Source organism: Euleptes europaea, chromosome 21 (genome assembly GCF_029931775.1).
Source record: "Euleptes europaea isolate rEulEur1 chromosome 21, rEulEur1.hap1, whole genome shotgun sequence".
NCBI classification, from domain to species: domain Eukaryota; kingdom Metazoa; phylum Chordata; class Lepidosauria; order Squamata; family Sphaerodactylidae; genus Euleptes; species Euleptes europaea.
In genome coordinates this window covers 1,690,467-1,704,144 of record NC_079332.1, presented here as the reverse complement: position 1 = coordinate 1,704,144, position 13,678 = coordinate 1,690,467, and the positions used below count along the sequence as shown (strand labels likewise).

The following is a 13,678-nucleotide window of genomic DNA, read 5'->3' as shown; positions in this document are numbered from 1 at the left end:
GAGCTTTGGGTTCTGCGTCTGTTGTGTGGAGCCTCGCCCGTATTTTTTTGCTAAAGTTTCATGGCAGTTCCCTTCAGGGGCAGGCGGGGGCTTCCAGCTTGGCAGGTAAAACTATAAACAGGAAAACAAACAGCGAGGGGTCCTTGTATTACCAGTTGGTTTCCAAAGGCCTGACCACAACATCAGCCCACGTGAGCTGCTGCTCCCCAAAATTTGCTTCAGCAGCTAGCTGGCTATTAAGAGCAGCAGAACGGGCGACTGTGCTGCCCCTGGGTTTCCAAGGATTGGCCATACCCAGACAGGACCTGTCCTTGCTCTTCCGGCTCTATTGATTCATTAGCTCTTGGAATGCCGCTTTTATGAGGAACTTCGAGCACATTATATCTCTCCCCTTTTAACATATAAATCCAGTGCCTCTGTGTCTGACATAATGCCCTTTTTACTAAGTGACAGGGATCCCAAGGCTACATTGTCAGTGGCAAGATTTGTTCCAGCCCTTATATCCCTCAAACATTAGCTATATGCTGCTCAAGATCAATGGATCAAGGAGCTTCTAAGGGATAAAGGAAAGGAAAAGGATTGGGGGGACTGCCAGTGCCAGCATCGCGGAAGCTTGTGAAAGTGGGCAGAACGGCTTCATAGAACGGCTCCCCTGTGGTTTTTCAGATAGTCACAGAGGACCAGTTTTGTGGCCACCAAGGAAACGACATGTATGATGAAGAGAAAGTGAAATACACGGTGTTCAAGGTGTTGAAGAACTCGACGCTGGCAGAGTTTGTTCAAAACCTTTCTCAGACCATGGTAAGGAAGCCCCCCGGGAAGGTCCGTTTGTTCCTGACGCAGAGGCTTGGCATTCTTCAGATCGGGGAGAGGGGTGTGTTTGTGTGTTGTTGAGTAGAGTTGTAATGGCCACCTGTTTTCTCCGATATGATTTTTCTCCGCAGGGGTTTCCTCAAGATCAGATTCGGTTGTGGCCGATGCAGGCCCGAAGTAATGGAACGAAACGGCCAGCGATGTTGGATAACGAAGCGGATGGCAATAAAACTGTAAGCATGGAAGGCGGGGTCACACATTTTAAGTTGTAACGTAAAGCTTCTGCATTCCACGGCGAAGATGTGCCTGTGGAATGTGAGAGTCCACTGTAGCAGCTTGGATGAGTGCCCCCAATCTTGGGCCTACCGAAGCAGTTTGTCATGGAATGTTCAACCGTGACAGCAGGGTTGGACGGATTGGAGGCAGTGGTTGTGATTCCTAGTAGCCAGCGGCTGTTTTCCTGGAAGTCCTGGTTGTGTTAAAATGTCAAACAGGCTTTAAGTTTTATTTTTAGGAGCCCAAATAAAAGTAACTAGAAGTAAGGTGGGGTTTGGGTTAGTGTTGCTCAATCACTTTTGCGTGCTGCTGCTTGCTACTAACTTAGAACTGCATGAAGAGTAAAAGAGTCCCAAATGCATCATTGTGATTTTTATTTTCAAGTCAGTGAAACGGGTGGACCAGCACCACATAAAGCCAACCTATTCTGAGTGGTCTCAACATTGTTGTTGTTAACATTGGTGTCTTCTCTCTCTCTCTCTCCCTTAACCATGCAGATGATTGAGCTTAGCGACAATGAAAATCCGTGGACTATATTCCTGGAAACGGTAGACCCAGAAATGGCCGCAACGGGAGCAACGTTACCCAAGTTTGACAAAGACCGTAAGTGTCCTCGGAGAATCCTAGAGCCAGAACGGTCTTTGAGACGCCATCTAGGCCAGCACTGTGCTCAGCGCAGAAAATCCAAAATCCTGTCCCTGAACTTGTTGGCCATACCACGCACGCTCCAGGACATTTTCTGTTTTAGCTGCCATGGATGCAGTCTTTCTCGAGCGCAAAAGGAGCCATCCTTCTGATGTAATCAAACTTAATTTCCCCCCCTTTTTGCTTCCTAACTTGTAGACGATGTCATGTTGTTCCTGAAGATGTATGACCCAAAGACACGGAGTTTGAATTACTGTGGACATATCTACACACCGATATCCTGTAAAATACGTAAGTAATTGAATGGCACTACTATGCCTGGTATATAATGCAGATACAAATAATGCACATTGTGGTGCAGCTGTCTGACAAAGCTTAGGATCATCCCAAGGTTTATTTTAGCACTGGCTAGCAATGGTTGGGCAGCGTGCTGCACCTTCACCAATGTAGGTAGGAAGAATTTGCTTGCAAGAGGCTCGAGGGGTGGAAATGTACCTACTTCAGCCTCTTACTTCAGTTTCCTAAATCCTAGTTTACTTTAACATGACCTCTCACCACGGGCGAGGGTCTGATCCTCTTTGAACTCAGATGGTCGCCTACAGTTGCTTTGTTTCATTTCGTCTTCCATCAAAAATTAGGGTGGAGAATGGCTTCCGAAACCTGGAAGGCCTGATGCTGGCGGGTGAAATGGGGATGCACTTGGAAAGCCAGCGAAAGCATTAATGCGCCTCTTTTCTTTCCCAAGGTGACTTGCTGCCGGTTATGTGTGAGAGAGCAGGATTTCCCCAAGAATCTAATCTTATCCTCTATGAGGTTTGGATCATCTCTTTCTTAAACAAAAAACCAGAAAGTTTTCCTGATGGCAGGTGGGGTTGAGGGATGTTAAGTGCAGTGTCTGCTAAAGAAAGGGAGTTCCAAAACCCCGTTACTCTTAGGTTTACAGAGGAGACCCTCTGATTCGGATCCCTTTGAATTCAGATTCCTGGCCCAGACTAAGCCATCTGTTCGTCTTTATGATACCCCAGGACACTTTCCCATCTATTTTTTTTTTTTTTTTTTTGTAGACTGGGTTGGTTGTGTGTGGGGAGGTTATAGTATGGCTACTGCTGCTATAGCCTTCACAGGGACTGCAGATCACATGAGCGGAAAGGGGATAAAACACATTTCAGACTGGGAAGGTGGTGATCTGTGCTTTAACGAAAAGAGGCTCTGATCTGCCATCTCTCCTCTTTTGCCTCAGGAAGTTAAACCGAATTTAACGGAGAGAATCCAGGACTATGACGTGTCGCTCGACAAAGCTCTTGATGAACTCATGGATGGCGACATCATTGTGTTTCAGAAGTAGGTATCCACAGAGGCCCTGTGACAGCGGTTGTCGCTTAAGCCCTGGGAAACGTTGAAGGTCTGGCTCAGAAGTCTCTGCTTTGTGCCCTTTCTGACGTCGACGTTGACTCAGCTATCAAATAAGCTAGTTGAGGGTTTCACCTTCAGCCATGTAGAGCAGGGTTGACGTGAGCTGTTCTGGGCTTCTAAAAGCTTCCAGCACCCAGAAGCCTTTGTCCTTGTATAGGGGAGTGTCTCTTGTGAGCATCTTAACAGGGCCTGCTCAGCTGCCTTGGATTATTTCTGAAAGGTTTTCCAAAAGGCGTCAACAGGGTGGCTTTATTGTCCCCACAGCCCATCTCATCTTCCTTCTTGGGCGTAAGATGGCTGTGTTCTTGTCTCGCCTTCACAGGGATGACCCCGAGAATGATAACAGCGAACTTCCCACCGCAAAAGAGTACTTCCGAGACTTGTACCACCGAGTCGACGTCATCTTCTGTGACAAAACCATCCCCAACGACCCGGGCTTCGTCGTGACGTTGTCCAACAGAATGAATTATTTTCAGGTACCTTCTCCCCTGGCGTTCCTGCCAAGGAAACTGGGGACGAGAGCAACACTTGCCGTCGGATTGGCAAATGCCTTTGGAAGTTCCGGTTCTAGGACGGGATTTAGAAGAGATGTCTTGTCTCCCAGCTGGGCTGGTCAGCCCCCGTTTCCCAAATATTGCCTGGCACCTTTCCAAGGAACTCCATGTGTACTTTTTAAGGAAGGAGTGGTGTGGATTGGGCTCCTTCCAGAGTGAGGGCACCGTGCTGAATCACAAGAGCAGAACCGCTTGTCGTTCCCCGAAACTTGCATTTTTGTTCAGAGTTCTTTTATTTCTTTTTTCCCCAAAATGTTTCCCAGGTTGCGAAGACAGTCGCCCAGAGGCTTAACACAGACCCAATGCTGCTGCAGTTCTTCAAGTCTCAAGGGTAAGAGAGGATCACCTAAACCCCTAAACCTCCTTTTAGATTCCCGAGTGGGTTTAGCCTGATCTGAGCACAAACACAGCCGTGGCCGTGGGGATGGCTTGCTTATGCCTGGAATGAGGAGTCCGGTTCGGTTCGTGGGGGGTGGGGGCGTAGCTCCGGTTACCAGCATTGACAGATGAGGTCCCTGACCCTCAACGTTCGTTGAAAAGGAAAAGAAGGCGGGAGTAGAGATGTCGCCTAGAGTGAGCTTTCTGTCCTGTTTTTTCCTTGTTCAGTTATAGAGATGGGCCAGGTAACCCTCTTAGACATAATTATGATGGAACTTTAAGAGATCTTCTGCAATTCTTCAAGCCTAGGCAACCTAAGAAACTCTACTATCAGCAGGTAGGATTTTTTGCATATTGGCATAAGGTTAGGAGGGTGTTTTAGTTTGTCAGCAGAAGGACTAAGCAGTGTTTTCCTGTGTGTTTGCGTCTCGTCACCCCTCTAGCTCAAAATGAAAATCACAGACTTTGAAAACAGGCGAAGTTTTAAGTGCATATGGCTAAACAGCCTCTTTAGGGAAGAGGTAAGTCTCTCTTTTGTTGTTGTTGTTTTTTTTGTTTTTTGAAAGCCGTGATCAGAGAGTGAAGTGAGGGAGACACCCAGCAAAACGCAGGTTCTCTTCGGTCAAGGGGTTAAGGGTGGAAAGTTGAATTGCAGACTAAAGCTCGGCCCACAGTGGGTTGCTGAGGCAGCCTTTGTGAAATATTTGCCAACTTCAGAATCCAAATTCTGACTTCTCTCCCTCAGGACGAAACTGGACAGCTTTGTTTTCGAGACAAATGGATTTTTCATATTATTACCCGATATTACAAAATGACAGTTTTCTGCTTACACCTCTCCCAAGTAATTGCATAATAGCCTTTGACTGTGTCTTTTAGGTGTGGCAGGGCTGGGTTTTTTTAAATTTATGACACAGCAGAATTAAAAAGAAATCGCCCTTCTTTTCATAGGGGTAGCGTCTCTCAAGGATTGGAGTCCACCAACAGGATTTTGGGGGGCATGAGCTTTAAAGAATCAAAACTCATACCCCCAAAAGTCTTGTCGGCCTCTAAGGTACTATCAACACTGACAACTTGTGACTGGCAGGTTTTACCTTTGGCACATATTAAGCCAGCAAAATGAAGATTTGCGATATCAACAGGCTCCTGCCTGCCCCGTCTATGTATTTGTGCGTTTCTCTTTGCATTTCACGGGTCTGTTTTCTCCCTCCCCCCCCCTTATTTAGGAGATAACACTGTATCCAGACAAGCACGGCTGCGTACGAGACTTATTAGAGGAATGTAAAAAAGCTGTAGAGCTCTCGGAGAGGGGGTCGGGGAAGTTAAGGCGAGTGTTTTCTGTTGTCTTGAACGTATCTCCTTGCCTTCTCCAAAGTTGCAAATGACTATAGATTTGCCTCTGACTCAGGCTCACTTGAGGCCAGAATGAAAACAGTTAGCTTTTAAGGAGGGAGGGGGTAGAGCAAATCCAAGGTTCTTTTCAGGCCCATTCAAGGCCACAGACCACGGTCTGGTGTCCATGTTGTGGTGAGCTTTGCTGAAAATGTTCCCCAGATGCATATCTTTTGTGAAAAGTTGGATGCTGCTTCCTGGGATATTTTCCCTCCAGAAGTCCTGTCAAAGGACAAGAGCGCCAGTCGCATTGGTTTCAAGGGCTCCCGCTGGTTGCGTCTGAGCGATGCCCCGTATATTGCAAATGTGTTGACAATCCCCCCCTCCTTCTTCCCTATTCAGGCTGCTAGAAATTGTAAGTTACAAAATAATCGGTGTCCATCAGGAAGATGAATTGTTAGAGTGTTTATCACCAGCAACCAGTCGGACGTTTCGAATAGAGGTAAGCGCCGTGTGGCGCAAACTCTGTATTGCATGCTTTTTTTCTGAGAGCTTCCACTTTCCAGCAAGGGGGTCCATTGGCCCAGGCATAAAGTTTCAGGGGTGGGGGAGGCCACTGAGGTGTCCTTTGCATTTGCAGGGCACGCCATGCCTGCTGCAGAAATCAGATCGGATGCAGGTGCGTCATTTCGACAACGTGCGCCCGGGAGGACTTTGCAGTGTGTCGTGCCCAGTCTTAATTAGTCTGTTTAGCCGCTGGGGTTTCCTACCTGTGACTTCAAAATGCCATGGGACTTTCCCCAAATGCATCCTCAACTGGAATACTCCACAAAGCAACTTTTTTCTTCTCGTGCTTTTTATATATATATATATATTTTTAACCTTAGGTGGTCATCTGGCCCCTTGGGGAAGGGAAAAAAATCCCAAAGCAGTAACATAATTCCTTTTATTCAGACCAACCCCCCAAAAAAATCACAGTTGTGAGCAGGCTTTAAAAACTCTTCATGAGGCTCAACTTCAAGCAGAACAGGAGTGGGGGAATCGGGTGTTGGTGTGCATGTGGTGAAAAAGACCCTCCCCCCCCCCCCGTCTGAAGATTGCAGTCGGGTTGAAGGTGGAACGGAGGAGAGATTGTGCTGCCTGGATGAAGTCGGGCTGATGGCAAGTCGTCCCCAAGGCTTCAGGGCCGTAGAAGGGCTGGTAGTTTGCTGGCTGAAAAAGGGGGAAACCAGCCCTTGTCCGGACGATGGCCGCGTGGCCGTGTTGCCTGGTCCTCATGGAGCTCCAGCAGTGTCATTGTCCGGCTTAGAAAGAAAGCCTTCGGATTCATTGCCGGCGCTCCCGCCTGTTCCTCTGGCTGCCGTCGTCCTTGGTGAGCCTGACTGATGTTTCTGTTGTCATTCTCGTTGAATGCAGGAAATCCCCCTGGACCAGGTAGACCTAGATAAGGAGAATGAGATGCTCATCACGGTTGCTCATTTCCAGAAAGAGGTTTTCGGGACATTTGGAACGCCTTTCTTGCTAAGGATACACCAGGTGAGGCCCGATGGTTCTTCACGGTGTGCTGGTTGAAACATAAGGCCATGGTTGCATTAGGTTGAGCAGAGCGATGTGTGGTATTGTAGTGGTTCTTTCCCCCACCCCCAAATACCCTCTGAAACAAGTTTGCTGTTCAGACAATGAGTCTGCTTGCACTTTGCTTCCCCAACTCAAGAATCTTACATCTGCTAACACTGAACAGTTAATTTTTTAAAATTTTGTGAGTATTCATTACTGAGCAACAGGCTGCATTTCATGTCCGTTTTGGACCCAGATTTGTTACTGAGTCTCCCTGTCCTCATGATCCACTGGCAAGAGAGACAGGCCTTTTGATTCGGCAGCAGACGGGCTATCAGTATTCATCTTTCTTCTTTGCCCCTTCAAATCTGTAGCCTTTTCTGCTCCCGATGAATCAGACTGGGCCTCATTCATGTATGTTGAGTCCTAGTTTAAGACGAGTATTGGACAAAGGGACCTGTGACTCCCAAAAGCTTATACCCCGGGAAATGTTGTTGGTCTTTTAAGGTGTGACCGGATTCAAATTTAGTTTAACACCAAGATCTTTGCCAGTGTGTAACTTATATTGGACTGGAACATCTAGGCAAGAAGGTTTTCTGTCCCCCCCACCCCCAAAGAAAAGTGGTCTTTTGGCCATAAGAAAGTGACCCCTTAGAAGCAAACAGAATCTGCCAGTGAGAGGCAGTGGGATATATCGGGACCAGCGTTTGGGGCTCTGATTTGGGACCTCAGGGTGGCGTTGACGGTTCCACATCTTATCTGCGTAGCAGCCCCTGAGGCAAGTGATGCTGAGATGGCAAAACTGGCCCAAGGTCACCTCACAAGCGTCACGGCGACATGAGGATTTGAATCCGGGTCTGCCTGATCCTGGTCTGAGCCTCTAGGCACCCCAATTCATCTATCTCTTCCCCTCTTTAGCAGAGTCCTTCTGGAACCGAGTAGCCGTTGATTTTTTTCTGGGCGTCTGCTTTCCCTAGGGTGAACACTTTCGGGAAGTGATGAAGAGGATCCAGGCCGTGTTGGACATCCAGGAGAAGGAATTTGAAAAGGTACGGCTGTGCCGGGGGCAGGCACAGGGCGGTTCAGCGTTGCGCCTCTTGACAGATGAGCGTGACTCTGTTTGAAACGTTTTCATGGTGCTTTGTGGCGAGTTCAGAGTGGCTGACAAACAACAATACCCAAACCTTACAGGAAAATTAAAGAGAGGGGCTTCTCAGACTTGAGAATTCCCTTGGGTGGGAGGGAATTCTCAGCCACCCTAAACTAAAAGCAGGTTGAAAACGGTACACCTTTCTAAAACCAATAAGGAGGTACAACTCTGCACCTTGGAGGAAGATAATTCCATACCCTTGGGGACCATCACTGGAAAGGCCTTTCCGGGTGCTGACCCGCCTCCTCAACTGATGCTTGCTGTGGTCTACGGCATGTCAGGACTGGCCAGCCCCCCCCCCTCCCACAGCTGTCTTTCATGCAAAAGGGGGGGGCTTGTGCTTTGATTGATGCCGCACAAAGAGATTCAGCTCCTGCCTTAACTGAGAAGAGTGACTCTGACCCATCTTTGGGTTGCACAGCAGAGACCTGAACTGTGCCAAGGTGATGCAGAGGCGAGATGGCCAGACTGTGATATGGGAGACCTGGGTTCAGAGGCCCGCTCGGCTTTGGCCTCTCAGCCTAGCCTACCTCGCAAGGCTGTTGAGAGGATAAAATAGGGTGGGCGGAAAGGAGAGCAGAGGCTGGAATCATGTCATCTTGGAGGAATGGCAGGATCAAGACAAGATATCCTTGGTTGTCCGGGGAGGGCAAGTCACTAAATGCAGTCTTGTCGTCTGAAAGACAAGGAGGGGAAGCGCAAACGCAGAAGATGCTGCTGCTGCTCCCTTTCCAAATCCATTTTTGAGCCCCCACTGTCTCTCTCTCCCCCCCTTCCCTATTTGCTCTTCCTAAAGTTTAAGTTTGCTATCGTAATGATGGGTCGGCACCAGTATCTAAATGAAGATGAATATGAAGTGAACTTGAAAGATTTTGAGCCCCAACCCGGTGAGTGTCCCTGCGCTTTGCTTCCAGCCGTTCTGAATGATCTTCTTTGAGTGGCGCTTGGTGCAGGGCAGTTCCGGGGGGTGCTGCAGACGCTGGGCATGGATGGAAAAGGGGGAGGGGGGTTAACTCTTTGGAGCAGCTCGAAGGCTGTCTCGCCACGCTCTTTGGGCCTGCTTAACCTTAGAGACTCCCCGCTTGGGGAACAGCCCCACCTGCCAGACACGGCCACGATTAAATCGGATTTTGTCGTTGCTGCGATGGAAATCATTGGAGGGTTGCTGAGCCCCCGCCGTAACCCCCCCATACATAGCCACTATGGTCAACTCTCACCACTAATCCTTATTGTGCTATATTTTGCCCATAATCTTTTTTGCCATATTGCAACTACGATATTTTCAACAATAAGGACTATTGAGGACTCATAGCATGATAAGGATTAATGGTGAGAGTTGAACTCTCCAATTTGATTGTGGGATTGTTATATTGTGATATTTAGTTTTTTGTATAGGATGTGAACGCACTACCATATATAATAGATTCACAACTTGGAGTGTGTTGATGTTATGTTTATTATTATGTTCATTATTGTAGTTATATTGAACATTAAGATTGCATAAGACATTTTGGCCATAGCGGCTGTGAATTGTGTATAACTTTACTTGTGCGGCACAAGTTCTGATTTTATTTGTGACGTAACTCCCAAACATACCAAGCAAGTCACTTCATACAGGTTTTGTACAACTTGTAGCTCGGTTTGCTCGCAGCAGTTTCTTTGTTGTCTGTGCGTTGTGCGTTATTTTGTCTGAAACCACTGACCTCCATGTCTTTCTCTCTCTCTCTCTCTCTCTCTCTCCTCACCCCACCAGGCAACATGTCTCACCCCCGGCCGTGGCTAGGGCTTGACCATTTCAACAAAGCCCCAAAGAGAAGTCGCTACACGTACCTTGAAAAAGCTATTAAAATCCATAACTGACTGACCCTCTCCCGTTTGTTCGAGGCAAAAAAAAAAGAGAAAAAAGGAGGAGGAGGAGGGGTGGGCAGGCAAATAAGTGTGTGTGTGTGTGCGTGTGTGTGTGTGCGCACCTTTTTAACAACCGTAGGACTTTTGGTACACGTGCACTCGGTCGGAAAGTCTCCAGCAAAGAGGATTTGCTGCTGATGTATTAATTTTATTTTGAGGCTGTTCAGTTTGGCTTCTCTGTAATCTATTATTATTATTATTGACTGCCCTTTTTTTTGAGCAAAAAAAAAATGAAGGTGTTTTATAAAAGCTTTCAGGTGCCAATGAGAGTTTTTATGGGGATAAAAAATGTTAAAAATGCGATTGTCAGCGTGACGAGGGGGGGAAAGGGTTGAGAGTAGAAGAGGTTGACGTTGGCAAAAAATATCCTGTCTTTGTGCCGCGGCAAGCCGGAGGACCTTTGCTGGCAGCCCCCTCCCTAAAGCCCCGTTCGAAATATACATGGTACCTGCCGTCACCGCATCTAGTTGGCGCTGTGGTTAGGCTCACGTCCAATTTATTTCCTTCAGTTATATCCTTTTAAAAAAAAATATGATTCTTTTTGTGCATTTGTAAATGCAAACGGAAAAAAAAAGCTCACGTCATCAATAAATAGCAAATCTCTACTTTGTTGTGTACACTGTCGGCACTTATTGGGGGAAATGAAATTGGTCTCTTCAATCAGTCTAGGGTTTCTCTTTTTATTATTATTTTAAATAAATGGATTTTGAGTCATATTTCCTTTTTTTCTTTCCTTTTTTTCTTTTTTTTTTCTTGGGACATTGCGTTTTGTTAAGGCGGAAGCTGGGGAGCCTCCGAGGGCTTATGTCGGGGGTCCCGTGTTTGGGAGGCGGGATGTGCGTTGTGTCGATTCAAAACCCGAGCCGTTGAGGGTAGACTCTCGTGATTTTTGGTCTTTAAAAGGCAGGCGAAGAACCAACAACCTTGGAAGCATTTGCAGAAGGCGAAAGGCGTTTACTTTTATATATATAAATATATATATATATAAAAAGAAAATTTAGTTAATCTGGGATGGAAGGGGTGGGGGAAGGCAAAGAAAATAGCCTTTTAGCACCAAGGGCATGTTCATTAGCGTTTAGTAAGCTGTTGACTTTGTAAAAAAAAAAACTGGGAGGGAGGGTGGGATTGGGAGGGAAAGGAAATTGTATATTTAACGGAGGAACATGTACAATTTAACACGATTTTGGGGGCGGGAGGGGGTGGGTGGGCAAGGGCCGAGTCTGCAAATGAATTTCACAGATGTCAATATTCATGGTGTGTAGTTTCTACTTTATTTCCTCTCTTCTCCTCCTCCTCCCCCCCTCCCCCAAGATTGCTTTTCCATTTTAGTTTGGAGCAAACAGACAGCCATTTGCGTGTTCCTTAAGGTTGGGTTTTGTTTTTTTTAGTGCAGTTCAGGGAAAAAAAAAATAGAATCAGCAATTTCTCCCCCCCACTTTTTAAATTTTGCATTCTTTTTTTTCCCCTCCCAGCCCAGCATTTCATTTTGTTTCTGTAGCTGCCGTGTGCAATGAATCTTCCTGTATATTGCCTTTTTGCTGGAAAAAATGTTGTATGTTGAATAAAAATTTTCTATAAAATTTTCTTTTGGTGCGTGGTGGCCTCGGACGTCGAAGAAGGTCTCTGCTCTCCTTTTTCAAACACACGTTAAGGACTCGCCAAGATTTTTTTTTTGATAAAACAATGTTTTTGTGAGATTTTGAGGTGGGGGGCAATATTCAGTTTTGAGGTTTGATCAGGGCGGGAACGGGGAAACGAAATCTTGTGCGTTTTATAGATGAACATCCAAATGCGTAGATCATCTGATCCACAGGACAGAAAGCAGCTTCCCAGGAGAGGTCTGTGTTGATAATATAATGCACAGAATGAAACTGATATTGTTTGGGAAATTACGAAAAATGAGTCACTCTATGTCTGATAGCAATGCTTGGTCCAGAAGTCTGCTTGTAAGGCTGGCCCAGCCACACAAGACGTCATCGTGAGCGTATGATTTCTGCTAGTGTGTCTTGAGTAAAATACAGCGTGAAAAGATTTTTGCGACTTCCTCGGCCTGCTTTAAGAAGCAGCAGTTCAGGGGAGAGGCGTCCATCTTAACTTCCCTGAGAGGTTAGATTTCTGTCTTGAGGAAAGCTTGAGCCTGTGCGGCAACAAGCCCCATTAGTTCAGGGCAAGGTTTTCTGCCTGATTTCTGCGGATCAGATAATCCGGCCTTTAGAGATTGAATAGGTGTCCCTCCTACTTCCCTGTAACGTGGCTTTCCAGTGGATTGGGACCCTTGCTTAGGTTCTCTGGATTATTTCTGGCTCTTCCCCCCCTCCCCCTTTTCCCTTTCTTTAAAGCATTCTAACAAAGCAGTCTCAGACCGTTTTTGTACATGCGCACATCACACAGAGAGCATGCTCACTCTCTGGAAGCCAGGGCTAGCGGTCTCCCTGTCCCCATGAAACCTTTGCTGATTCCAGGAAGAGCCAGCTGTCCGCCCTCCGGATGGAGCCGGGAAGGGTCTTGGTGGAATCGGGGGCTACCCTGTAATGCCCTCTTTCAACTTACCATCGAAACTTATGCTAAATAGAAGTGTGTAGGGAAGGGAGGGGGCTGAATGGGAAGCATTCCAAGAGTTTCTGCTTCCATACATAACGTTCCTAGTCCTTGAGCTGTGAAGTTGCCCTGAAAGCACAGAGGAGTTCGGTGGAACCTCCAAAGACTGGGGAGAGGAAGAAATCAGGACAGGCTTTGTCCCTTCCCAAACTTAGGAGAAGCAGCGTGTTTCGTTAGTAAACTTAAAAGAAAAGAAACGACTTAAAAAAATTTTTTAGCTCGGAAGTATCCCCAGTCCTGTGAGCCACAACGCTCTTGCCATGATCGGGATTTCCTTTTGTAGTAATTTCTGAGATGTAAAGTGATTCCAGCAAGGTATATTGGCATTAAGTATTTCTCTGGCAACGTGTGGTGTGTGTTTGTGTGTGTTTTAATCCTTCTGTTTCCAAATAAAGATCCAGGCAGCTGCTCTGGTTTCTTTTACAATCACCTGTTAGGGGGGGGGAACATGCCGTCCTGCTCTGGGATCGATGGCCAAAGAGGATTGGGTTCTGGATTTTGTGAGATTTGGAAGGATGTGCGCGCCCATCTTCTTTTTCTTGTCCAAGGAGAGTGTCTGTTATCTCCGGAGAGTCGCAGTGCAACATGCATAGGCATTTGAAAGGGAACAGGGTTTTGCCCCAGGACCGAAAAGAAGGCTGGATTCTATTAATGCCTGCCTGGAAGATAACACCCTTCCCCCCCCCCCTTTTTTTTTTTGCTTCGAGCTCCCTGCCCGGGACCCGGGTGAATCGAGTAGGCATGTTGAGCTGCAAGGTTTGAAAAGACTTCCAAGCTCTGCTTAAAAAAAAAATCCTCCAACACATCAGAATTCCATCACAACCCCCCACCACCACACACACACACACACACATACCCAAACCTGTTAGGCTCTGTTACCTAACCATTTGGGGTGGGGCTGTGGCTTGGCATCTGCTTGGCATGCAGAAGGTCCCAGGTTCAATCCCCGGCATCTGCAGTTAAAGGGAGTGGGCAAGTAGGGGATGTGCAAGACCCTCTGTGCCTGAGACCCTGGAGAGCCGCTGCCGGTCTGAGTAGACAATACTGGCTTTGATGG

The 13,678-nt window shown here is 47.0% G+C and overlaps 1 protein-coding gene across 1 annotated transcript in view; it reads left to right on the top strand.

Moving 5' to 3' along the window:
- Positions 1-10,034, top strand: part of USP7 (ubiquitin specific peptidase 7) — a 49,997-nt gene extending 39,963 nt beyond the window's left edge. Inside the window, exons 16-31 of the mRNA XM_056866300.1 lie at positions 667-801; positions 945-1,046; positions 1,587-1,692; positions 1,933-2,025; positions 2,480-2,547; positions 2,975-3,075; positions 3,470-3,623; positions 3,965-4,032; positions 4,308-4,416; positions 4,523-4,600; positions 5,303-5,403; positions 5,811-5,910; positions 6,825-6,944; positions 7,943-8,014; positions 8,912-9,002; positions 9,869-10,034. Of these exons, the coding sequence (XP_056722278.1) occupies positions 667-801; positions 945-1,046; positions 1,587-1,692; positions 1,933-2,025; positions 2,480-2,547; positions 2,975-3,075; positions 3,470-3,623; positions 3,965-4,032; positions 4,308-4,416; positions 4,523-4,600; positions 5,303-5,403; positions 5,811-5,910; positions 6,825-6,944; positions 7,943-8,014; positions 8,912-9,002; positions 9,869-9,975 (1,605 nt within the window). The 3' untranslated portion in view covers positions 9,976-10,034. The remainder of the gene's footprint in view (positions 1-666; positions 802-944; positions 1,047-1,586; positions 1,693-1,932; positions 2,026-2,479; positions 2,548-2,974; positions 3,076-3,469; positions 3,624-3,964; positions 4,033-4,307; positions 4,417-4,522; positions 4,601-5,302; positions 5,404-5,810; positions 5,911-6,824; positions 6,945-7,942; positions 8,015-8,911; positions 9,003-9,868) is intronic.
- The last annotated feature ends 3,644 nt before the right edge of the window (positions 10,035-13,678 follow it).